This window comes from Chinchilla lanigera, unplaced genomic scaffold, assembly GCF_000276665.1.
Source record: "Chinchilla lanigera isolate Chin_1 unplaced genomic scaffold, ChiLan1.0 scaffold00018, whole genome shotgun sequence".
Taxonomy (NCBI): domain Eukaryota; kingdom Metazoa; phylum Chordata; class Mammalia; order Rodentia; family Chinchillidae; genus Chinchilla; species Chinchilla lanigera.
Window position 1 is genome coordinate 22259874 of NW_004955419.1, and position 27455 is coordinate 22287328.

General features: G+C 36.4%; 1 protein-coding gene across 1 annotated transcript in view; it reads right to left on the reverse strand.

The window, feature by feature from the left end:
- The window catches only part of Smc2 (structural maintenance of chromosomes 2), a 48666-nt gene that overhangs the window by 14031 nt on the left and 7180 nt on the right, over positions 1-27455 (reverse strand). Inside the window, exons 8-21 of the mRNA XM_005382790.2 lie at positions 26946-27179; positions 26619-26768; positions 19912-20145; positions 17858-18017; positions 17287-17404; positions 16550-16688; positions 15442-15561; positions 13577-13781; positions 11424-11559; positions 9870-9994; positions 8356-8549; positions 7184-7327; positions 3622-3816; positions 860-1060 (exon numbers count right to left, since the gene is read on the reverse strand). Of these exons, the coding sequence (XP_005382847.1) occupies positions 860-1060; positions 3622-3816; positions 7184-7327; positions 8356-8549; positions 9870-9994; positions 11424-11559; positions 13577-13781; positions 15442-15561; positions 16550-16688; positions 17287-17404; positions 17858-18017; positions 19912-20145; positions 26619-26768; positions 26946-27179 (2355 nt within the window). The remainder of the gene's footprint in view (positions 1-859; positions 1061-3621; positions 3817-7183; positions 7328-8355; positions 8550-9869; positions 9995-11423; positions 11560-13576; positions 13782-15441; positions 15562-16549; positions 16689-17286; positions 17405-17857; positions 18018-19911; positions 20146-26618; positions 26769-26945; positions 27180-27455) is intronic.

Here is a 27455-nt window from a genome sequence, read left to right on the forward strand (position 1 = left end):
AGTATTATCAGTTTTGTGGAGCTCTCATTAATTCTAATATGCAAATTCAAACAATTTTGCAGAATTAAAGTATGAGAGGCAGGGCTGGGATATAGCTCAGTGGCACAAGTGCCTGCCTGGCAAGCACAAGGACCTGAGCTCAATTCTCAGTACCACAAAAAAAAAAAAAAAAAAAAAAGTATGAGAGGCATTAATATAAAATCACTGATTGCCTTCAGCTATGGGACCTCAAGAGATTGCTGCCCTCAATGGTTTTTTCTAGTGGCAGGTGCTCCTAAGTTCATTAATGAATGACACTCAAAATCTCTTCCTCGAATGTAAGAGTTCCGTCAGCACAGGAGAGATACGTGACATTATTAAGTAACTGGGAACGCTAGGACCAAGAAGATGCTGCCACAAAAACGAAACAGCAGTTTTGCTCATGACGCACACAATGGTTTCAATACAGTCCAGAGCATTAATCCCCAACACTGGCACGAGGGACAAGTGTTTCTATAGATGGGGGTGGTGGTTTGGGGACGGTTTGAAGGAGCGAGCGGTACTGATCCCCTGCACACACAGTTCACAAGGCCATGAAAATCGCAAGCTACTGCGCATCTCACAGGAGCTGGAGCTCGGGTGGTAATGTGAGCAATGGCGAGTGGCTGCCAATACAGATAAAGCTTTCGCTGCTTGCTACTGCTCACCACTGTGTGGCTCCAGTTCCCAACAGCCCCAGACTTACTGCTCTGTGGCCTGGGGGCTGGAATCCCCTCTACAGTCAAAGGGAAACAGCCGTTGCAGCCCAGCTTAAGCAACTTAGTAAGACCCTGTCTACCGCGTTCTCCTAAGTCCAGAGACTGACTGCAAATTAACTTACTCGCTCTTCAGCTTCGGTCAGTACATTCATAGCTCTCATATTAACATTCCTTCCTAGTTTCTCCTTCATTTCTTGCAACTTCTGAAGCCTCTGACCAGCTTCTTTGGGATTGTTGGTTTTGAAATCATAGGCACTATTGGGCTGGCCAAAGAGATGTTTCTCTGCATTAATCCAGTCATAATCTTTCAACATTTTGGATACCTAGTTACATATGAAAACGAAAGGATGTGTTAAAAAAAAATTTCTAAACCAAAACCAGTTCCTTAAATACTAAATTGTATGTCACATATCTTGGGGAAACTGCCAGAAACGATGAGTACTTTTGCTTGGAGGACAGGCTCAAGAGGTTGACGACGAAAAAGATTCTATTACCCACGCATTTGAAGAGGAGCCAACCCATTAAGCACAGGTCAAATAACCCAAAATGCTTAGGACCAGACTGCTTTGTAGTTTTTCAAATTTTGAAATATTTATGTATATATATATAGAGAGAGAGAGAGGGAAGAGAGTACCTTAGGGAAACGAGCCAAGTCTAAGCATAAAATCCAATTATGGTCCATAGATACAAGGGGTGATAAAAATAATCTCCTTGTTGAACACATCCCATCATTCTTTGCTATTTCCTGAGGTAGTTCTGGAGTCCTTGTTTGTCAATGTCTTTACGAGATGTGATAAAAAATACAGTGAATGCTGCTGCCAAGTGCCACTGAACAAAAAGGCAAGCTTGTAAAAACACAAGAGTATTCACGAGATCTGGCACCATGCAACTCTGGTTCCTCCCAAAGACCAAAATAACTATAAAAGATAAACATTTTGAATTGATTCAGGATGTTCAGGCAGCCATGACAGACAGGACAACTGGAGACACTCACCAAAGAGGACTTTCAGAACTGCTTCAGAAGCTGGCAAGAACGATGAGATAAGTGTGTTTGAATTGAAAGGAAGGTATTTTGAAAGGGATTAATGGCAATGTGTCTTACACTGTAACAATTTTATTTAAATGTCTATTTTTTTAATCATACCTCACACCTTATACACACAACCTTAAGAAATTTTATCCATCATCTTTATGTCCTCAATCTGACCATGATCTGGTAAATGAAATCAGGTATGGAATTTTCCAATTGTGGTGTCATGTCAGCACTCAAAAGCTTTGGACTTGAAGCATTTAGGATTTAGGAATTTCCGATTAGGAATATTTAGCCTGTATATGCAACACATTTCCATTAAAATGAAATGTTAGATGAGTCTCCTTCAGCTTTTACCAAATTCAGTTTATTGTTTCACCAAATTCAATCTTGTGATCACCAGATTAAAAAAACTTGTGAGTGACTGAAACTCGTTAACAACACTGAAGTCAGAGATCTGGGAAAATGGAAGCCTAATCTTGACTAGGAATTTCCTCCAAAGTGTAACTGAAGAAAAAGACTGCCCTGAATCTTACTCTATCCTCATTCCCATCACCTTTTCATAAGGCACAGTATTATATCTCCTCAAATAATACAATTGATTAAAATTTTCATATCATAGTGCTTACAAGAATTAAGATTTATTCTAACTGGTAGAATCCAGGCTTTGTCAACCAGTCTCCTCTTACTAATTCCATGGGTTTGATCAGCTACGCCCCTAAGTGAAATCATCATTCATAGTCTATCTTCTTTGCTGATCTACCTATAAGCTCTATGAAAGCAGTCTGTGTACATTTTTCTCATCCTTATGCCTTCATTGCATGATGTAGTACCAGATACTAGGTGTAGTATCTGATACTTGCAGGTATGCAAGAACATTTTTCAAGGAGTACCTGAATTTTTAGCAGGTCCATTCATCTCTCCTTTTATCCTCCTAAGGGCAAATAAAATTCCCTAGAAATCATCACCACTAGGACACTCAATAACCAAAAAACTATTAGCAATATTATTGGTAATATGTCAGATTCCACTAGCACTAGTTTCTAGAATATTGGGAAATTAATAATAAATGTGGGAGATCATGATGTAGCCATAAAAAATGCTTTCAGACCAAATAATGAACCTAAACAGACATCTACAGTGCTTTTAAAGGACGGCAAGGCTAGTATATTCTTGATGATCTCTAGAGGTTAAAGTCTTTAAATTTTCAAGATGCCAAAAAAGATCCTATGGTGGATGAATTATTAAGAACAACACACTGATGCAGCCTTCCAACCAAGCAGTAAATTTTTACGAAAGTATGTGTTGTACTTAAAGTGCTTACATAAAAATACTGATATAGGAAAGGAAGAAAATTTAATAACAACAAGAACTTCAAAATGATAAAACACCAGATTTTCAATAAAGTTGCAAAAATTAATAGTACTGACCCACCTAAGGAAACCCAAAAGCCAGTTACATCCTTTTTTAATGTTGGGTGTATATAGATATATGTGACTTCTTTAACTACAATTTGAAATAAGGTAAAATATATTATTATTACAAATACATGCATGAATACTTCTACCAGTATTTGGAGAAAAACAGTTATGCTCATGAGTTTTATTAAATCTTAGGTACAGATATCTTGCAGGAATGGGGATATCTAAAATTAAATTTGAAAATAAAACATTTTTGTACCATCTGTTGAAAATGAACATTATTGACAAGCACTTAACATAGCTGTCACTTCAAGATGACATTAGGCTGTAGTTGGTCAGTTATACCCAGTTTCTTCAGTGAGCGGTTCTCCAGAATTTTCCAACATCCTAGAAACAAAAATTTGACTGAAAGTAAAAATGAACACAAACATGCCTTCGAAGCAGCATCTTCAGCTTCCCGTTTATGTTTGCTGATATTGTGGTCTAACTCCTTGATTTTAAGTTGAGAATCATTGTTTTGCTCCTTATATTTTGCCACTTCTGTGTATTTGGTTTTAATTACACTGTCATGGGCTGTTATCACTTCTTTTTGCTTGGTCACCTCTTCTTGAGCTTTATTGACTGACTCCTAAAACAAACAAACAAAAAAACAGAATGGTATGCAAATACTTTTTTTTACTAAAAGTGACAGACTTCTAGGTAAGATGTCAGTGTAATTATAGGCAGATGATCATCTAACTTGCTACACATTCAAATAAATGCATTTAGACACAGAAGAAAACTGGGGTCACTGGGGGGAAATTGCCTGGGATGCAGCACTCAGGCCAGAAACAAAATTACTAGATGCAGTATAGATGGAATCAACCTGGTGACAGGAGAGATTACTAGAAGCTGACCTGTGAGATCTCTCAGAAAAAAATTTAGGTAGTTAACAAGAAGATGGTATGACAGATTCCCAAATGACATTCACCATGAAGGACAAACATCAGAGGTAAAAGACAGTTTGGGTTTTACTTGTTTTTCTTCTATATCAGATGTAAGATCTGTTGGTCTTTCCAATAGCAACAGGAGGTCATAACATTTGTTTCTAACATATCGCTCAAAACAAATTTGAAAACAGACCCTTTTTTGTCCTGTGAGACAAATGAAAAACATCTTGTTCTCTTTTACTACACCTCTGCTTTCTAAAGTTGAATCTACTTATCCTCTAAAATGCTAGAGTTGGATGTAAAAGACTACAGTTGGGATGTTGTCTTCTGCAACCAGACCTTGAAGCCCTTGGGCTTCATCCTAGACCTTATTTTTTATTTATTTATTTTTTTTTTTGGTTTTTCTCCGGTACCAGGAACCGAACTCACGACCTTGCACTTGCCAGGCAGGCGCTTTGCCACTGAGCTAAATCCCCAGCCCCTCATCCTAGACCTTAAATGTCCTTCAGATAGAGAATATAATTATAAACTCACACAAAGTTTACGTTTAGTCTAAACAAAATGAAACAACAAACAAATACCACAGTTTAACTTATATTTAGGTTGGGGAAAAATAAAGCAAGCCAAAAACAAATAAATAGGACAATCTGACAAAAAACTAAGGAAGAGCAGATCACAGTAATTACGAGAAACAGTTAAAACTTAGGTATTTTTCTAGGCATGTTCATCTTCAAGCAAGGTAATTTTGAGCACCAAATACTCCACATTACAGTCAAGTTGTTGAGTATACCCAGAGTAATTTCAATTCCTCTTCATATCTAAAGGACACTACTGTATCATGAGAGGTCTTCCTTGGGAAGGTAACTTGTGTTATTCATCTTAAATACTAATAGACATTTTACCTTTTTAAAAACCTCTGAAGAACAAAACAGGAATAAAACTCTGGTAACACCAAAAAGAAAAATAATGGACACAAAGATTCTCTTACATCTACAGGTTAAAGACTGCAGCACAAAATGTGACTCACTTATCTTCTCCTATCAGCAAAAGGAAATAATTTATAATGTAGATCCTAAGTGAATCACCTTTAAAAATTTCTAAGCGATCCATTTTATTGTTTTCTGTTGTAAAAACAGGTACATTCTTTATAGAAATGTTTTGAGTTTATGAAAGAATACATTGCTGTATTTTTACATTTCTCTTTGGAAACACATTTTCTAATTTTTACAAATTATATGACACAATGCTGATCAAGGACAGCAGAAGGTATAGCCGACCAGGAGAAAAAAAATGTGTGACTTGGGGCTGGGGATTTAGCTCAGCGGCAAAGCGCCTGCCTGGCAAGCGCAAGGTCGTGAGTTCGGTTCCCGGTACCAGAGAAAAACCAAAAAAAAAAAAAAAAAAAAAAAAAAGAAAAATGTGTGACTTAAGAAAACAAGTCAGAAAAAAGCTTTAAATATTTTACATTAAAATTTACATGATGGTTGGGGATGTAGCTCAGCTGCAGAGCACTTGCCTAGCACATACTGAACCTGAGGTTCAATCCCAAATACCACTAAAAAAACTGAAAAAGAAAATTGATAGAAACTACAGAATGTTTACTCAACAATATAAAACATAAAGCTGAGATAAACTGTGATTTCTAATAGTCAGAAAAGGGGGAGTTAAAATGCTTCTATTCCATTATTGATGCAATACATGTCAGAAAAAAGACAACTAAAGAAAGAATCTAACAATCGAATCAAAAGGAAAAGATACGTATTCCAAAACACTGCATAACATGATTAAAATAAGGGAGACGTATAACAAAATGTAGACACTGACAACAAAAGGCAAAATGCTCTTCACTACTACAATGTTTCTAAATGGACTAAATCGTTAAATGCTATGTGCATTTAGTTAACATACAATTTGACAGAAACAACTTAGAAACAGTATGTACGACTAAATGAAGAAATGAAAAATAAAGTAGTATAAATGCTCAATATGAGTGAAATGATATTAAACAACATAAAATTCAAGATCAAAACAATGGAAGAGGTAAGAGTATCTAATATTCAAGAGGGACAGTTTCGTTACATTAAATTGCAGGTAACAGCGTCTTTGTACTATCTGAAATCCTCTCAGCCCCAAACTGCCCTTTGTTGCCTTGCTTCTGAGAATGGAACACTTCTCCCTTGCCAACAGCAACAATACTAAGTCTCATCAGTAAATGTTAATGTGGGACACTGCAGAAGGAAGGGGCTTTATCTGCTGGTTCCATTCTGCTTTTCTCAAAGGCAGGCTTGCCAGGAACTTGCATGGCTTCACCTGATATCTGAGCACAGGATACTACTACACATGGCGGTCAGTGTTCCTCAAAATCTATTTCTCAGCAGGTGCTACACATATGCACCATCTTACTGCAGACAGCTTCTCCTGGCACCTTCACAAACTTCAGGACCAGCGGGCTACTGCTCTGCCTTCTGTGAACAGATTCTCAGCCCTGCATGGAAAATAGCATCTTTGACAGATTTGTTCCTTTGAGGGATATACTGCCTCAGCCCTAAGAGTTATGGCTACATTGTATTTTTAGCACTGTCTTAATCTCTTAGTGAATAATCTCAATCATCCAAAACTTCTATTATAATCTTTTTTTATAGCCAGCCATGGTGGTACATGCCTGCAATGCCAGCACTTGGGGAAGCTGATAGGAAGATTGCCAAGTTCAAGCCCAGCCATAGCCACTTGGTGACTTAACAAGACTTTGTTTCAAATTAATAAATTTTAAAAAGGACAGGGGACATAGCTCGGTACAAAGGCCCTGGGTTGAATCCTTGGTACAACTGACCAAAAAATTATTTAAAACTCTGCCTGTTCAAATTACTGAGTGGTTTTTGCATTCAGGGTAGACACCAACTCAAGCACTGATGTTATTTCAGGTAGCTTTCTGGATCAGTAATCACCATTTTTGTTTTCATGTGCCAATGACAAGACTGAAAGCATCAAGAGCACTAAAGTCAAATATCTTAATTTCACAGATAAATGACAATTTTTAATTTCTCCAACTTGGTAAAGAAATCTTACCTTATTTTTAGCTACTTCAGCTGCCATTACTTCAATCTGACCTTCATAGGATTTGATAGCTTCATTCACAGCTTCAAGCTGTTGTTTACAGGATGTGTGCTCTCTCCTGAGCTCTTCCAGCTCCAGAGTGATAGCTTCAACTTCCTACAGAGATAAAATACGTGGGTATTCACACAGGTCCTTAACTACTGACAAATATGTACAGTGCTAAAAAAAAACCAGCAACTTTACATAGCTTAGTTATCACTCAATTACCAAAAATACAAATTAAGCTGCTTCCAGGGAGGAAATAGAAGTTTACTTTCCTATACTAAAAAAAAAAAAAAAAAAAAAAAAAAAAAAAATCTGCATTGTTTTTATGTTGTTTCATTTATGTCTGTGTATTTATTAATATGTTTTGGTTCTTTTATTTTTGAAAATAAAAATATTTGAAAAACGAAAAAAGCTTAAGTATATGTGTAATTTTAAGGTTTTAAATTACTACATAAATTATTTCTTTTACTCCTATAGGGAAAATAACATAAAATTCTACATGAGATGTATTAGTGCAGTTTTGAGTAAAATACTCAATGAGCAAAAAAAATCCTTACTTTTCTTCTTTTCCAGTACAGCACTTTAATTCACTAAAAAATATCTTCTTGAAGTAACTAATGACAGAATTTTAACATGAGTTAAAACTGAAGAAATATAGAGTTGGATGAACTGTACAGAACAGTTTACCCTTTGGAGACAAAAACATAGCTCTGGCACTATTCAAAAATACAGCTAAGAAAGGAATGATACCTTATAAATGTAACATTCTTTGTCTCCACTGTATCAACAGCACACCCTAACATAGGTGGTCACAAAAGAGAAACGACAACTTGCCAAATCTTTAATATGACATAGTTCCACTACATCACATAATCCACCTGCATGGGAACATTTAACAAAAGGAAAGTTTGCTTTTCCCCTAAAATCAGTGTGTGAATACAATCCAGACTCGCATGTTACATTCAATTACAGGGCTTTCAGAGAGTAGAGTATCTGGCTTGTAAGACACATAGCTTATTTCTTAAAGAAGACAACTCACTTTTAGATTTTGCATTCAATACAAGGCCAATCCAGGATACTCTACCTTTTACACTATGTTGACTTTAACAGATTTGTTCCATTTCAACGAAGATTATTACCTGTTGTTTTTCTTTCATTTTCTTGCTGGATGCATCTGCCTTTGTTTTGGCACAGTCCAGTTTTTTCTGAGCATCCTTCAGTTCTCTTTCTCTCTCAGCTTCTGCATTTTTCATTTTGTTCTCTAATACTTCGTATTTTTCTTCTGCTTTTTTTTGGATTTCTTTGGTGGTTTTTAAGGTTTCTTCACTTTCCACTGCATTAAAAAGTAGTTAAATGTATCTAAATAAACATATTGAGACTTAAAAATTCAACTTATTTAACAGAAGAAATAACTTGGAAAATTAGAATGTAAACAAAATTAGCTACTCTAACCATATTCTACAAGTGGTACACTGAAACAGAAATCCTAAGAGTCATGTCTGAATTATCCAAGTCCCTGAAACTATTTCTAATGGTAAGACGTTAAGAAAGAAACTTTACCTCTGACATTCAAAAAGGTTTTGAGTAACTTATTAAAAAAGCTCACAGCTCATCTACACATGTACTTTCTCTCCCGGTACTGAGGATTGAGCCACACTGCCATGAACTACATCCTTAGCCTCACTGTTCATATTTTCAGTGTATCTCTGTGCATTCTAAAACCAAAAGTAACAATGTAGCCATGACATTTTTTCTGTAATTTTAGTTATCAGAAAGCTCATGGTGGTTCTTGGTTCATTCATCATTCTTGGTCTTGGTAAATTCAAGTAACCTCTCACTAAAGTAGAGAAATATTGTGGAAAATATGCCTAGGATGAAACAGGAAAAAGCATTTAAAACTAAAAGAGCAAGACAGACTAGACACACAATATCATAACTGACATATATCACTAACATTAGGACTTAGGTACAGATATACCCCAGAAAGCCACCACCAGACAATTTATACTACTTTGTACTGTAGGATAAAAATATTAGTGTGGGAATTGTTCTAAATTGTGAGAAACAAATACAATCATATAAAATTAAATTCTGATGTGAAAGTTAGATACCTTTAAAACTGAATTACAGTCAACATCGAAAGTATTTGTGTACAAAAATTCTATACACAGTTGCAGTACACATAATTTACAAGAAATAATTATTATGTACAGGAAAAAAAAGAATCAATAGGAAAAATGGACAAAAGAAGTAAATATGAAATTCACAGAAAGAGAAACCCAAAGTTCCAGTAAATATAAATATAGCCCCTAAATTTCACCAGTGACCAGGGAAATTCAACTAAATGTCACTGAAAATGGTAACGTGCTATCTTTTTACAACTATCAGACTGGGAAAACTTTAAAAGTCTAGAAAGAAAAGGATTTAAAGAAATAGAACTTTCACACGCCATGGGTGGAAACAAATGCTGTTAAAAAAGGACAAAACATTGGCAACATATAATAGCTGAAGATGACCATATTCTAAGACCAGAAGTCCCACATTTGATTTACCACAGAAACACTCCCTGATGTACTATAAATACAAGTCTCCTAAATGTAAGAAAAGGATACCACTAGATACAGAGCTTAAGCACAGAATGTTTTAATCTTACCAATAGTTTTTTTAAGAGCATCCAATTCTTCTTGTTGCTTATGATATGAGCTTTGCTGGAGCTTTGTTTGTAATAAATCTGCTTCCTCAGTTTTCATTTCCCACTGCTGTTTTAGTTGGCGATACCTTAGAAAAACAAAAGTTTATAACATATACCATACACCATTTTCTGGTGAAAACCTGTGCATTTCCTCAGATTTGAGACATACATTTAGAGTTCAGGCTCTGGCCTGAAATAAACAACATATAATATAAACAATATGCTACTGGTGACCAAGCAAACTTGATGAGCCGGGTGAGGTGCTACACATCTGTAATTCTAGCAATCTGGGAGACCAAGGCAAGAGGACTCTAAGTTATAGATCAGCCTGGGCAACTTACAAAATCTTGCCTCAAAATAACTTAAAAAAAGGTCAGGGATAGAGTTCAGTGCAATGGCTTTGGGTTCAATCTCCAGTACCACAAAAATTAAAAAAAAAAAAAAACACCAAAGAAAAGTGAAAATTCACAAGTTTCTGAAGCATCAAGTAAATCCAAGTCTCATTTTAGCAAGTCTGATTTGGTCACTGAAGATAAACAACTCTAAATGACAAAAACACATAACAGGTATTTATAAAAAAATCTTAATTTTAGAAAACACTAAAATTAATTTTTAGTAGGCAAGTTTTCTCAAAAATAATTTCTTCTGCTGATTCTTACCTAAAAGAAAAACTCTAGTCACTACTCACTACCAAAATTAAGAATGTAACAATTAGATAAAATTCCAGAAGTCTGGTTATTTATTTATTAATCTCCATTTTCAAATGTTAATAGTAATGTTTCCTGCTTCTTGCAGTGAGACTGATTGTTTAAGACATTAAGCATGTGCAATGCACTTCACCACAAACTGTAATTCTATCCTTCGTGTGGCTGCTTCACTCATTTCTGTGGAAGGTATTTAGCTATTTCAGTTACGAGGAATTTCAAGTTAATATAAATTCACAAGATAGTGACAAGGATATCACTAGAAATTCATGAGGTTTGAAGGGAAAAGGATACAACTCATAAAATATAATACTATCTTGAGTATTCTTCCTTGAAACTGCTTGACAATGACAATAATTTTAACTCTATTTTAAAAAAAAAGTGGAATGTAGAAGTTTACAAAAACACTAATTTCCTTACTGTAGACAACTGATCACTGTTACAGTAGATGAGGTAAACTCAAATCAAGAATTCAAGTATCCTCCGCTGTCAGATTCCTGAGAATCTAAGGATCCCCCCACCGACCCCAGCAAGATGCTAAATGTACGTATCAGTAGCAAGAAGAGGCTCTTTGACACTTTTTTCCCTTCTGAAGAATTACATTTCGTTCATTTCTCACAACAAACACACTCCTTTTATCAGAAAAAAATACATAACAGCTAATTATCCACTTTCAATTTTTTTGTTCAAATATTTTTAAACCATAGCTATTATGAAAAATGCTGGAAGCTGTATTTCTTTAAATAAACTTCTATCATGTTCTACCATGTAAATTAATGCAATATAGAGAGGGCTTAATCCAAAGTCTTACTTCTCAGCAGTGTTTTTAAGACGTGCTAATTCCTCCTCTAGAGCCTGTAGCTCTTTCTCCTTGATCCTCAGCTCATCTTGAACATCTTTGAGTTCTTGAAACTTGGTTAAAATAGAAGCCGCCTGAGATCGAGCACCTGACAGAGACAAGAAACAAGCCTTGGACATTAAATTACCACAGGTTTATGAAGCAGTAAAATTTTTTCTTGGAGAATTATACTAGAAATAATTCAATGAAAAATCTTATGGTGAATTCATGAACCGGAACCTAAAAACATACATAAGTGATAAGAAATGGTTCTAGATAAATGTAACCACTGGCCTATCTCCTAGGACATCCTTCCTATATCCATTTTCCAACCCTACAGACACTGAGTCTGGTCAACTGATTACCTCCAGACCGTGAAACGGGAAATGTACTTCTCTGCATGTCACCTTTACGAGGCAGCATGTAAGTGACAATTTGCTCTCCCTTTGCCATGACAAAAGCCTGTTCAAGGTGGGGATTTCGCCTTGAGACTGAATCATGGAATGAAAACAACATGGGACAGAGGAACCTGACCTGCAGTAAATGTAGTGTAACTATAGAATAAATTTGTTGTAAGTTATTATGATTTGAGGGCTATTTGTCACCCCATCATAACCTGGCTTAAACCCTGATGCAGCCGAGCAAGCAGAATAAACTGATTTAAATTACTGTACAATCTGTAGTGTACCATCTGGCTATTATTACATCAACAAGAAAACACTGTAGGTTGATGAAAGAAGGCCAATGTCAATTACTAATGCTATTATAAGAACTCAGTAAGTTTTCGAATTACATATTTGCCAACTCTTAAAGAAGAAACTTTACGTGTATTTAAATTAATGAAATCTGAAGTTTCTTCTCTTCTAGATTTTTAAAAATACTTAGTTTCCTTTCATTTTCCTCTTGCAGATACTAGTAAATTTTTGTATTGAAGAGTCTGATATTTGATATGATTCATTTAATTTGCCTAGAAAGATATTAAATTATCTGATCTATCAAGAGACTTTATACAGCCTACTAGGTTAAATGGATAGACTGAAATCAGACTGCTTATTTTAGATTCCAAGTTTTGCCACATATTAGCAAGTTATTTAACCACTCTGAATTTTAATTTCTGTAGTTATATACTGGAGATGATAGTCATGTGCCTACTTTATTGTTGTTATTAAGGATTAAATAAAGTGAAATCATTTAAAGCCCACAAAATTGGACTTTATAGAATGACAAATGTTTTGGTATCTATATTGTCCAATTACCCACTAACCATTTTATTTTGAGCCTTTGAGATACAACTACTATACTATACCTGAAAAAATTATGTTAATTTATTACGTGAAAAGAGCTATGTATTGCTAGTGGCTACTGTACTGGACAGCAGTCTTAGATTACTAGCCAGTACAGCATATCACTCACTACTTTTTATTATATTGTCTCAACAGACTTAGAAAATCAATGTGACAAATATTGGAACAAGAAAAAATATGCTCAGGAATATGCTTAGGAATTCCTCTCCTGAGGCATTAAGGTTCCATTCTCAAGAGTTTTCACTTTTGACAGGAGCAGTGGCAGCACTGACATGTGAGCTAACAGGTTTCCTGAATAAATGGGTAGTTAGGCTAAAAAATGTACCTTAAAAAACAAAGACATTTCCTTGACTACAACTGGACAAAAAGTAAGAATAAATAAGGAAGAATACGCTAGTATCAGTACCAGTGATTGGAGTATCCTAACAGGAAAACAGAGCAAAATATGAACAGGAATAGATGAATATAAATAGGAACAGATCTGAGAGTAATAAAACTAACTATAGGATTACTCAGCAGATTACACAATGGACTATGCCACTATGTAATTTCTCAGTACTATTATATACCTGTCACATGGTAGGTATTCAACACTTAAATGCAACCCTTAGATTTATATTACGGCTTTGGAATTAAGTATTTGATCTTAAATGTAAAACCTGGACTGGCTTTAATCTTGGTTCTAATCAAATACTAGGAATCAACATCTGAATTTACTTATTTACGGATTACCCATCCCTAAATATTTTACAGTCTCTATTTAATAAAGAAGCCCATCCCATTTACCAGAGTGTAGTAAAGACAAAAGCACATAAAACTTACCTCCGCTCAATGTTCCATGCGGATCAAATACCTCACCCCCTAAAGTTACAGTTCTAGTCATTATCCTTTTATCAAAGGCCACTTTTTTGGCATTATCCATATTGTCACAAACAAGTGTTGTTCCAAAGACAAATTCCATTGCTTTCTGAAGTTCTGGTTTATAGTCAACCAGGGAAAGAGCCACATGAACATTATTAGGACCAACCTGAAGGACAAACAACAGATATAGCACATACTACTTCTTTTCCTTTCAAATATTATTTTTTAACACAGTAAGAACTGTTATAACAGAGGTTTAAGTAATATTCACCATTAATTAATTTTAAAACACTTACTAAAATGCTACATAAAACCTAAAGTTTTAGGGGAAAAAATTATAGCTTTAAACACATAAGGATCTATTGCCAAGTAAAATATTTAGCTAAATAATAGTGTGTTACCATGGATGAGCGAATAGCAGCACCCTAAATCTGAAATGGACTATCTATGTAAGCACATGACCCTTAAAGTACAGTAATTCCCAGGTCAAATAAACTGTATTGTTTTGTTTCAATTATTAGTAATTTGGTTCTTCCACAATTTTTACACAAACTAAATAAACTATCAGCTACTTGCCAATTACAAAAATGAAACACAAACAATTACTAAGGAAGTAAAAAATAACAGAAAAGGTATCCCATCTTCTAGTATGATCCAACTACCTCTTTACAACCTTTTTTTATGTCCACTTCATTCATCTTTTTAGAAAATTAAACTTCCCCTATGGAGTTTAACACCAAGGAATCACAAGGAAGGCACCACACTTTAACAATTAAACAGACTTGGCTATAGAATCTGGGAAGAAATACTTTTGTTGTTACTCAAAATCCCAATTTACTTGCAACACTGGAATTTAATCTACAGTTGAATGAACTTCCTGAGCCTTCTTGTCCCGAAGATGACATTTCACATAAAGGCAATACTAATCCGAAACACTATCTTTGAATTACTCTGCATTCACACTCCCTCTCTTCATAGTACACACATCAATACAACAGTACTTTAAAGTCACTTAGTTGGAAGCTTCTCAATTTCAATAAGGACACTGGATATCCACTTAGTATTTTAATTACAAATGCTATTTCTTTTTGTTTTTTTTTGGTTTTTCTCCGGTATCGGGAACCGAACTCACGACCTTTCGCTTGCCAGGCAGGCGCTTTGCCGCTGAGCTAAATCCCCAGCCCCTACAAATGCTATTTCTAAGTTTCATAGAACTATCTTTTCAACTCACACAACTGGAATGCCTGGTAAATAATAAATTGGTTTTGCTGCTAAAATTAGTTATGATTAGCTTCATGATTTAACCCAGTATTACAGGTCCACAAGAGTTTTCTAAATGCATTTCTTTGTATACATCTATTTTCTTACTAGCAAATATACCTCTATCCATCCCCCTCAAAAGCTGATTGGGGTTTTAAGTCACCTGCAATATAGTATATGTCTAAAGGCGAAATAGCAATCTAAAAGAACTCTAATGAAAGAGCAACTGTGGAGTACTGACTAATACCTTAAACAGTGGCTGTCACTGCAAGCAGCTTAAGTGTTCCTGTTATGAGGGAACACTGAAGAATTTCAAGTATTTGTAAGTTCAGTTTTAACTGTTTAGAAATGTAATTTTCACTATCAAATGTTAGTCATGTGACTCAATATAAAGTTAAAGACATTCCAATACGAAAGTGAAAAATCAAAGGGAGTTCTAGTCTTCCAATACTTTTACTCTCTTGCCATCTAACTACAAACGAGCAAATCTTAGGTTTTTTTAATTTTAATTTTTTAAAGAATTGTAACAAAAAATTTGTGGTTTTGCGTAAGTAAGTAAGACTTACCAGATTCTGAGCAACTCTCAAAGTTTCTGGAGCAATACATCTGGCTGAGATTTTATTGAGTGGAATTATAGTGTAACGACGTTTCAATTCTCCTTTTTCTAGTAGCTTTTTACCAGTGACCTAAAAAATGCATTTGAAATTTTAAAATTTAAAAAAAAAAGTAATGATAAAAGTAAACACTAAAATAGAAAGAGTGCAAGTTCAGGAATCCATAACCAAATAGATGTTTAGCACATTCTATCTGAAACAATCAAAAGGCAAAAAAATACACATAGTAAATTCTTATTGAGTCTCAAAGAAGGATATGTTGCTGTTCTGACAACATGGGTGAACCTGGAGCAGAGATGTGACATAAACCAGACCCAGAGAAATACTGCATGATCTCACATACATGGAGAATGTTTAAAAGAAAGTTAAATAGAGAGGGAATGGACAGGGCTACTCGGGACAGGGAGGGAGAGGAATGGACTGAAACAGGCTGTAGGCCAATGGGTACACACTTGAATGTAAAGTGTGCAGATTATAATATTGTACTGCATACGGGAAGTTGGCCACAGAGTACATTTTCGGAATTTATCACCAAAAGGAAAAGAAGTAACGATTAAAGGTGACGGCTGTGTCAGTAATCACTACAGTAATCACTTCACCATGTGTATACACAAAAACGTACTGTATACCTTAAATATACAAAAAATTTTTAAAAACCATAAGGAAGTAAATTTGATAATGACTATGTGACATTTACGTGAATAAGAACATTCCACTGAAGGACAGAAAATAAGAAATGAAAAAATGCAGATAAATTGAATGTTTCTTGATGGGAAGACTGCTATTAAAAAGATTCTCAGTATTATTTTACAAATTTAAATAAATAAAAACATGCACAGAAAAAGAAAATCTAAGACTGGTAATGTGCAATGTGAGCTTCTCAGTAAGCACAATACTTCTTTTAGAATATAGTTATCAAAAAGTCATTAACTGAATAGTTTTACCATATATACGCCATCTGGGAGAATCTTAAAACAAAGAAAATACTCAATTTTTTTAGCAGCATAATTTTCCAAGCAAGATACGCATTTTAAGTTTTCTCTCATTAAAAGCGACTTACCTCGGTGTCTACAACAACGTTGTAGAGTCGTTCCCCAGCTACCAATTCTAAGGCTGTAGTTGCAGAAGTGTCTTTCACACTAATCAGAGAAGCCACAAGTCCTTTCACACAATTTCTATTCCAGTTCTTCTCTGGATCTCTAATATAGAAACAATGACAAAAATTAATATTAGAGAAGAAAACAGAAACAGGTGTATTTTCCTAATCAAGAACTTTTGGACTGGAATGAATGCAGAATAATCACACACTTTTGCCAAAACAAAATTTTAGATGTCCTAGGTAGACTAGTCAGCTACTCTTTTAAATCAATTAAAAATCTTTTCAGGAAGCTTTTAATGTAACAAAAACAATTTAAAGAGACAGGATTACTTTATTCCATAAAAAAACCCATGTAATAACAAAAAAACTAAGACATAAATCTAATAGTAAAGACAGAGTAACTTCAAAAACATTGAGTTAAAATTAAATTACCCTAACGACTTGGTTTTAAGAGTAGAGATATCAGTACCCATCAAGTTTCACAAAAATCCCTACATCAACGTTTGAAACATTTCCAAATTAAGGGAAAAAAAATTAATAAAAGAAAAGCAAAGGGCCGGGATGTAGGTCAGTGGCAAGCATGAGGTCGTGAGTTCAATTCCCAGTACCAAAAAAAAAAAAGCAGATTATAATAATTTTCTGAAGTAAAAATATACATTGATTACTACTAAGTTAAAATACAAGTTTAAATATCTTACTTGTATGCAAACTGAAGATTCGGAAATCTGGCCGAGAGAGCTTCATACGTTTCTTTCAATCTACTGATATCACGAGACAGTTGCCTACGCTTTTCCAAAAGGTTTTCTTCCTTATTTTCTGATGAATAAATTATAAATAAATTGAAACTTCAGTCTAAAATCTCCACTTGGTTAAGAAAACTTTAAGTAATCTCTATTTCCAGTACACTCCTAGATGTGAAACCTAAATTGCTGATAAGTACTAAATAAAAAAGCAGGCTTAACATTCGAGTGTCAAGGAGACATTTTCAGTGAAAACAAAATCTTCATTCCAGGGAACAACATATAAATTGCCTACTCATGTAAAAATGTACAAATGACATTTCAGAACCTTAAACTTATTGAAGAAGGAAATTTTCAATACTGAGTTCTCAAAAATTCAAAGGGCTGCTTTATACTTCTTTTCTCTGACTATATTTATAAATAATTCATACACTAACTCCTATTAACAGGGTAAATAATGTTGCATGCATTCTTATTTCCTTAGTCTATCAGTAATCACCACCTCCCACATCATAGGATAAAGGCAAACCTTCATAATTTAATTTCTTCATTTCTGTCTCAAGTTTTTCTTTCAGTCTTTTTACAGTTTCTAAAGCTTCTTGATCCTTCCTATAGCCACTATCCATCTTCTTAACTTCTACTTGTTTATTCTTTAATTCCTGCTGGGCATGTTTCAACTTCATTTGAGCCTGTGATAGAAAAATATAACATTACATGAGGCAGACAGTACTAGTAATTAAATGGCTGCAGATTCAGACAGGTTTAATTAAGAGACCTCAGCCTTGAAAAATGTGTCTTTGTGGTTTCCTGGATTACTATTTCAAAAGAGTAATCATTTCACATTATTTTCTCCTCCAAAAACTACTCAGAGTAAGAACATAAGACTAATGTAAATCATTAAGTAATTTTCAATATAAGTACACTTTTTAATATGTATAAATATGACATATTAACCAAGTTGAAAACTTGTAAGAATAACTCAGTAGTTAGTTAAATTAAAGACACAAGAGAAAGCTAGCAATCACAACTCAGTTCTTTTCCATTGAAGTGTTCACATGTATAATTGTGTATCTTTCTGAGCACTGTCTAATAATAATGGAGGTCCATTAAGTGATAACAGTAGCCATCAGAAACAAAGCAAAAATTTCTGAACTGCCAAGAGAAATTTAAATGCTAGGAGGCTGATATTTAAAAACGTCTAAGCTTCAGAAGTCTGAAGTTTATAAAACTGAGAGTACATTTTAAAATCATGCTTTTTGGGCTGGGGATATAGCTTGGTGGCACAAGCACCTGTCTGGCAAGTGCAAGGTCCGAGTTCGATTCTCAGCACCAGAAAAAAAGTAAATTCCTAATTGCTATGCCAGGCATGGTAGTGCATGTCTGTAATCTCAGCACTCGGGAGGCTGAGGCAGGAGGATCGTCTAGAGTTCGAGGCCAACTTGGGCTATATAGTGAGACCCTGTCTCAAAAATCCAAAAATAACCAAACAAACAGAACCTTTACATTTCCAAGGCAAGTATCTCTGCCATACATTTATTCACATTTACTTTTGGTCTCACCCCTCAGATTTTAAGTCTTTCCAATCCATTAAAAGTACAATTTAAAGTCCTGTGTAACAGTTTTGCCAGCAGACAAAAATGCATATACTACATGGTGTGTACATTCTTTTATTTACTTTTTTTTAAGTATTGGAAATTAAATCCAGGACCTTCACACTGAGTTATATTCCTAGTCCTTTTTTTATGTTGAGGAGAAGATCCTGTTGACTTGCCCACTGGGGATTTGAATTTGTGATCCTCCTGCCTCAGCCTTCCAGAGTGCTAGGATTGCAGGCCTTTACGATACCCGGCTCTTCTCTTTTTTTAACTGAAGACTCAGCATAAAAATATATACATGAAAACATTTGTGTTTACTAATGTTACTCAAAGTTTTCTATTAAGACATATTCATAACTTTTCCTTCAGTGATGACAGTCACAGAAATTTATAAAACTGAACTGTAGGAAGATTTTAAATTACTCATTTTTCCCCCTATAATTCAGGATATTCCTTAAAATAAAAGCATGATTCTACTTATTTACTTTTTGTCTTTTTGAGACAGGGTCTTGCTATGTAGTTCAGGTTGGCCTTGAGCTCACTTTGTAGCCCATGCCTGTGAAATATAAAGGTTTTAAGAACTACAAAATGATAGGCAAAGCAATGGTGAGGGCAGTTTTGTTCTCCTGTTAAAGCTTAGGACTTCAGCTATATGTCAATAAAAACAACAGCCAGGAAAGATGAGCATGAAGTAGCTAACTTCCAATATTTCAAACAACGCTACGAACTGAATAAAGCATTTCTTCTGGTTATGAAATGAGCTATAAAAATTTGTTCTACAGCACCTTGAAAATCTAACATTATCATCATTTAGCAATCAATATATTTAAATTTTAATGTATGAAGCATTGTAGAGTAGAACAATTAAGTAAGGAAGTTCCTTGACACTGATTATTTTTAGTATTTTGTAACAATGCCAAGGCAGTCTGTGAAAAGCAGCTTCTTAAAAAAAGGGGAGGGGGATCGCATGTGGTCAGCCTGTACTTACCTGTTTGGCCTCCGTCTGTGCTTTACTTATGTCATTCTTACAGGCTATCATCTGACCGGCGAGAGTGGCTTCCGCGCCGTCTTCATTACTGGACAAGCCGGCGGAAACGGCATTGAAGTGCTGCTGCGCTGCGGCCAAAGCCGCGGCGTCTCTGTTACTCGCTTCTTGAAGGCCATGCAGCCCGTCTGTTCTATTCTGAACTTCTTTCTCCTTTGCTGTTAAAGTTTTAGAATCCTTCAGGAAGAATTGCAAATCGGTAAATATCGTACTTTAGGAAAAACATCCACTTTTCACACACATGCATATGCCCTTATATTATATTGTCTAGCAACTTGAAGAAGTAAAGAAAATAACCTTGTATCGTTAACTTTAAATATTGAATACCCATTTTGAAATTCACTTTAAGTTTTTGGGATATAAATTTTACATAACATGGAATATTTTCATTCTGTATGTGATAGTAAAATCCAGGCAATAGTGAACTAAAAAAGTTTATTGCAGATTTTAAACCATTTAAAGCTAAAAATTAGTTCCTAAATCTTATAAAACTGAAGTAACAGCCATCCTACATGAAGTTTAACAGCAGAGATTTGAGCATTAAGAGCGTGTATACAAAAATATTTCATAAAATATCAAAGAATATAAGATTTCAGTATTAAACAGTTGTGGAAAATGTATTACTAATATTTAACATTTTTAAAACTGTAACCAGATACCTGATATTATACAAGACACAAACGCTGAAAAATTAAAAACAATCTAGCTCATTTAAATGAAAATGATCAGAAATTCTGGGACACCTGATTAGCACATATATCATCAAACACTTCTTACACAGGTGCTCACTATGTACGGGGTACTGTTCTAACACATTGAAGATGTAAACTACGGCCCCGTTCTCTGGAAGCCCATATTCCAGGTAGGGTAAAGATGTGGTAAGCAAAGCAAGGTCAGGGAATAGAAAGTGGTGGGAACACCTTTATGAAAAAGGGAAAACCTTTGTGAGATGACATCTGAGCAGAAGCCCGAAGTAAAAAGAGCTAACATGCAATCAGGTGTGGCCCTGTGTTTGTGGAGTCCTGGGAAACTTGTTTGGGTGTCTGAGAAACTGTGACTGAAGTGAGAAAATGTAGTAGGAGGGAGCCAGGGATCACAACCTGAAACGCCTTGAAGGTCACGCAAAGGACTTCAGATTTGATTATATGCACGACCTTGAAACTACTGAAGGATTTTAAGCAGAAAGTGATGGGATACAATTTATACTTTAGTTTCTATAAAAAACAAACCAGAGAGCAACAAAAATACAGTCACTAATCAGGACAATACTGTAGGAGCCTCACAGGAAGGCTGCACAGGAGGTATTAAAAAGTGGCTGAATTCTGGATATACTTTTAAAGTCAACCAAATTTGCTGATAAGCAAGATACGGCTTTTGAGAAAAAGGGGAGAATATAGAAGGACTTCAGCACTATATTAGGTGAACGGTGGTTCCATTTCCTGACACGTAGAAAATTCAGTAGGTAGGATTGGATAGCTGGGGGAAATGTATGTATGTATATATGTATTTCGGTCTTTGGAAACAGGATCTTGCTATGTGGTTCAGGCTGGTCCTGAACTCACTATGAACTCACAAGGCCCAGGCTGGCCTTGAACTTCCAGTGATCCAACTGCCTGTGCCTTCTGAGTGCTGGATTACTGGTTTGTGCCACCATGCCCAGCCACGCGGGAAAAATTTATTCTATCATAGTTAATACTTTTTCTTAGACAGCTGGGTAAAAATACTAATTAAGTATCCAGACAAATGAATTAGGCCCTTGCAGGATAATTCTCTGGATGGCCTTTGGACTGACTCTGTCTGCCCCTTTCTCAAATGCACTTCCCAACAATAACAACAGCACATGCTAGACATGCAATCTCCTGAAATACGGGAAAGGCCTACACAGCCCATGCTCGGTTCTAGTCCCTCCCTAGAAACAGCCAGGAGAGACTGCTTTCTGGAGTCCTCCAGCTGCAGATCAAAGGGCGCATACACAGCTAAGACTATTCTTCTTGGTAGCTTTCCTGAGCCTTTTTCAATTACTACCTATTTGTGAGCAATAAATGTTTCATATAGTCTGTTAGGTATGAGATGTCCTATCTATTAGACATAAAAAACCTGGAAAGTAGTGCAGAGTAAACTGTTTCACAAAAGTGGCATGGTGAATAGGGTCTAGACTGACTTTCTGACAAGGTTAGAGCAGCGTTACCCACGGCCCCTCAAAACCCAGCTCAAATCAGACACAAGCCTAAAGGATTCAGGAGTTGGACATCCGGTAGATGCTTTATGGCGAAGGAAGCAGAGGCAAGGATCACTCTCTCACGGGTGTGAATGAGCTGGCGATATGCACGGTTTGAAGCAGAGAGGAAGAAATGTAGAAATGAGGAATTTAGCCCATGAGGCCCTGGTTTGGGGGCACTCCTATAACTGCTCATTCCAAGTGCCACAGACCAGGAAGCAGGTAGTCAGAGGGACCTTGAAGCATCTGACAGGGGACCAACACACACCACACAGGCCTTCACAGAAATGGAGACTCATTTTTCTAAAGGATAGGTGTGGAGAAAAGGCAGAAAACCTTATACATACAGCTATAATATTTCTCTGGTAGAAGAACACTGCAGATTCAAATGGTTCAGGGGTACAACTGGGAGTGGGAAGATAGTACCCAAATACCAAAAGAGGACAATGGCCTGGCAAGGATGAGAGTGGGAAAAAAGGGAATTCAGACTGTTCCGGACTTCTTGGGTACTGGACCCTATATGACAGTTCTTTCAGGTCTCCTGACAACCTTTCAGAGCTTTCCATCATACAAATAGCCTGCTTCAGGCTACAGGCTCCCCACCACTGCCTTAAGAGAAAAACTAAGATTGATGACTTGGGTAATTAGGGACAGGGATGAAGGCAGCAACCTATGGATGCATCTGGGTGCCAATGACACAATTCCAATTGTGGTGCACATTGCTGGCACTGATATTTTAGCCGCTTTTACTGCAGAACATCACCACCATGGAGGGTACGTGTCCCCTTGCAGCTAAGAATTCAGCCCTTAGCAGAGGCATATGAGCTGCTGCCTGTCAGCTAAGCTGTCCAAGACCCGACCAGTTATTCGACAAAAGCACTATGCCAAATTAAATGGAAAACAAGACATAACTTCGTTAATAAGAACTTGCTACTCAAAAACATGTTACAAAATACCGTTACAACATAACAACCGAACGATAGATCAAAAAGGCTTTCCAGAGGGAGACTAACAATGGTCTGTCACAGACTGAAAACCACCCAGATGTGCCAGTCTCTGACTCTGGACAGAGAAGTTGTTTGAGGTGTCCACCGGACGCATCCCTTTTGAACAAGTAACTCCCTGCTTGCTAATGAGCACTGGTGGAGAATAAGCATCTTAATGCCAGGGCAATGTGTGTGCCCTGTGTTACCTCACCGTGGAAAAATGTCACAACCAAGATCAATGAAACCTTAAGAATCTTAAGAGTACTCTGAAGCTCAACGTTCCTTCAGTTACGTAGATGAGAATTTTCCCAGGAGAGATAAAGAAAACAGGGACTGCACGGGTGCTAGTGCTCTGTGTAGGCGCCTCAGGAACACACTTGCACATGGGAAAGGGAGCTTATACTGCTACGCCATTAATGAGATTTAAATGGCAAATGCTAACGCTTCCACACCCATAAGTGGGTCACTGAACAATAAAACGAGGCAAAAGGTGCTATGCCTATCGAAGAGCTACAGCTTTTTCTATGGGCAGTGTAGGGTTAACTCAAATACAAAATGGGCAGTGTTATGTATGAAAAGCTGGCAGATGATGGCATCATGTACACTGGAATAACCAACAGCCATTACTGTTAGGAATGAGACATACCATTGGGTCAGCAGCTTATAACTTTCACCAGACTCATGAAGGATGTTCCAGGAGATATGACTCACTTATGAGATCTTGAGAATCATACACTGCAATCATTACTCATGAGAAACCTGCCCTTGACACAGCAGATACTGCTTTCACAAATGCCACTGCCATAGCCATCCAGATATCACTGTACTCCCTACAAAAGGCTGTTTAAGACAGCAGAACTACTCTAAACTTTGTGAGCCCAACTGAAAAGAGGGTATCTGAATGCCAATACCTCCTGCTGTGACCACATAAATAGCTTGGGTAGTGGAGAGACAAAGGTAGAAGAGATACAGAGGTAAGCCCACCAGGTGCAGGATCCTACTTTGAACACATTAACAAGTTCGTACTTGGACCACCACAGCCAAGCTAAATCATCTTCCAGGCAGGTCTGATCACCCTGCCGGTGGTGACAGTCCCTATTCTGCCTTCGCTCTACAGTGCTGTACTATGTCAGTCAGGGTGTTGCATCAAAACAAAAGATAAACTTCCTCCTGTTCTGGAGGAAGATCCACAGGCATAGGAAATAGATTAGTTTTGTTAAGGGGGATGTTTGGATCAGGAAGTGGATGCAGGATAGTTTTCTGGGTAGTCATGGACTAAGCCAACTGTTCCCTTTCTGGCTGGTAGTTCTCAAGAATAGCTATAGTATCCTGAGTTAGGGACAGACTGGCTGCATTAGCCAGGACCCCAGTTCCGTCCTTCCCCGAAATAGGATGTCCTTCAGTTCTTCAGCCTGGCAGCTTATCCCTTTAAAGCCATGATGGCAAACCTTTGAGAGCTTCGCTGATACAAAGAGCCCACTGCAAGGTTTGCCACCACCGCCTTAGGGTATAAGTCCCAGACCAGGCTGCTTCCTGAGGTTCCTCAGCTGTCACTGAGATGCAGATGAGATTCCATCTGCTACAAGGAAGGTTTTCTTGGCCTTGTGAAACCAACTCACAATAAATCCTAGGCTTCTGCTGTTTTCTGCTGAAGCTATCTGTAAGTAACAAATTTACATAGTACTTTATGTGCTTTGTCATACTGGACTCAGACCAGCCAATAACCAGTGCACAATGAATCTACTTCACATAGTTCAGGGAAAGAGTTAAACCTAGTTTAGATTTGGAAGGCATCAACATGTAAGGCTGACAGCATTTAGAGCCACAGGGCTGGATGAGATGCCTAAGAAGCATGCGTAAAGAGAAAAGGTCTGTGTGCTAGCCTGAGGCATGCTAACATTCAGAGATCAAGAAGAATAACAGGATGCGGAAAAGGAGACGAAAAAAGAGCAATCAGTGGCCCTGCATGAAGCTTAAGGGCCTGGCAAGATTAAGGAAAAATAAGCCAAAACCAAGGCAGGTGCACACATTTAAAGCTTTAAAGCCTGATTAAAAAAGAAATGATAAATTGATTCAGTGCAAGCAACGAACATTCATAGTGCTTTGAAACGCTCTAAATTTGTACCATAAAGTTGATAGCTATGCTTGTGCAATAACATCTAATAGGTCAATATAAAGAAACACTTTATTTTGGGGAAGTTAATTCTTTTCTAATAAAAACACAAATGTGTATTTCTCTGCGACAACAGAATTACTCTCAAGAGAACTTCCATAGCTCTACTCCACGCCCACTCATCCACCTGCAAAGGAGAGAATGTACCTGACTCTTCTGTTCCCATGCATGACCTGTTTCTCCCCTCTGCAAAGGCTACGTCCTGTAACTGCACGCCAGTTCCTATCCTACTGACTTACTGAGGACCTTGCTTCAACTATTCTTCCCTCTTCCTCTTCTGAATCATAAACGCTGCCTTTTCCACTAGATTTTCTCCATCGCTACTATATAGTGTTATTTATTCCATGTAAAATCAAGCCCCCCAAACCTTCTTACTTCTATACCCTTCAGTCAGTTCCTTCATCTTTTAATTTTCATAAAACTTGAGTTATACATACTCATTCATACATTTTTGCTGTCGTTTTCCAAAAGTCTGAACAAATTCGGTCAGGATCTCCCAGCCACTTTTCTTTTTTTTTTTTTTTTTTTTGGTTTTTCTCCGGTACCGAACTCACGACCTTGCGCTTGCCAGGCAGGCGCTTTTGCCGCTGAGCTAAATCCCCAGCCCCTCACTTTTCAAAATATTTATTCACACGGTCTCTGAGACAACTTACACACGATTTCCCTTATAGTCTCCTCAACTCCTTGTTCATTCTTTTTCATATCTCCTAACTTTTATATGTCAAATTACCATGGCCTTTGAAAACTCTATATACTCAGAGCTGGTAATATATCCAGTCTCATGAATTTACACGCATTCATACACTGATTAACCCCAAATCTGTATTCTTTAAACTGGTTTTAATATTCATACACTGAGCTACATAATCAGAATTACCACCCAAAATATCTAATAGGTATCTCAAGCTCACCGTGTTAATACTGTACTTAATTTTCCTATTTTAAGTTGCTCTTCCTAGTTTTTATCTTAGCTAACAGTAATTCTATATGACCTAATCAATTAAATCCTAAACTATATCCTCTTCCTCTAAACTCAATCATCTCCTGATTTTTTTTTTTTCCCTCCACATCAGTTATCACTGTCCAACATACCATTTATTTCACTTATTTTATCAGCATTTCCCTGACTGGACCCACATGGCAGACTTCTGACTATTTTTTCCACTACTCTATAAGCAGTCTAAACAAGTAAACTAAGTCCACAGTAGGTACTTACTAAGTATTAATAGGATGAACAAGTGTACGTTAGTGGAAATTGAGCTTATTTACTTACCTCAACCATATTTTTTTCCAGCTCTTGGCGTTTGTTTTCTTCACTTGCCAGATTTTTCTTCTTGAGGTCAAATGCACTTTGAGATTTAGTATTAACTCGCTGAGCCTCTGCAAGAGCATCTTCTAAAGATCGGAGAATGCCTCCAATTTCCTGTAATCAAATGTGTGTAACCCAAATTACTGAAAATCTGTTCCTGTCATGTTCTTTGTGATTTCTATGTGAAGTATCTGTTTTAAAGCTATTTTATTACCTTACATTAACAAAACAATATGGAAAACAAAGCCCAATGACAGAGCATATTATCTGTTGTTACTTATGTGTTCTGACCTTATCTTTTTGTTTTTCCAATTCTTGTATTTCATGATTAAGTGCCTTTATTTTTTTATCATTCTCAGACAATTCTTCTTGAAGCTTTATAATTTTACCCTGCATTTCTTTTAACTCCTCAGCTGAGCGCTCTTTAGTATCTTCAGCCAGCAAAAATTGATAAGCAATATATAAACGACTCAAATGTTCTATTTCTCTCATGACTTTTTGGTACTCCAAATAGGAAGATCTTTCCTGCAAGACAAATCAAAGAATAAAGCACAATTTATAGTTTTAAACAAACTCAAACTATAGCAACACATATCAGATTTCCCATTACATCTAATAGATTTTGACTTAAATGATCATGGCCTTTTGATTTTTAGGAAATTTGAATAACATCAGAAATAGGACTCTTGAGGTAGTATTCTATCTCACGAATCCTATGTGACTAATTTTTCTCATATGTATACTCTGGAAGTTGGGATTCACAAGCAAAAGTGATCATAAGCACACCAAAACCATTTGCTC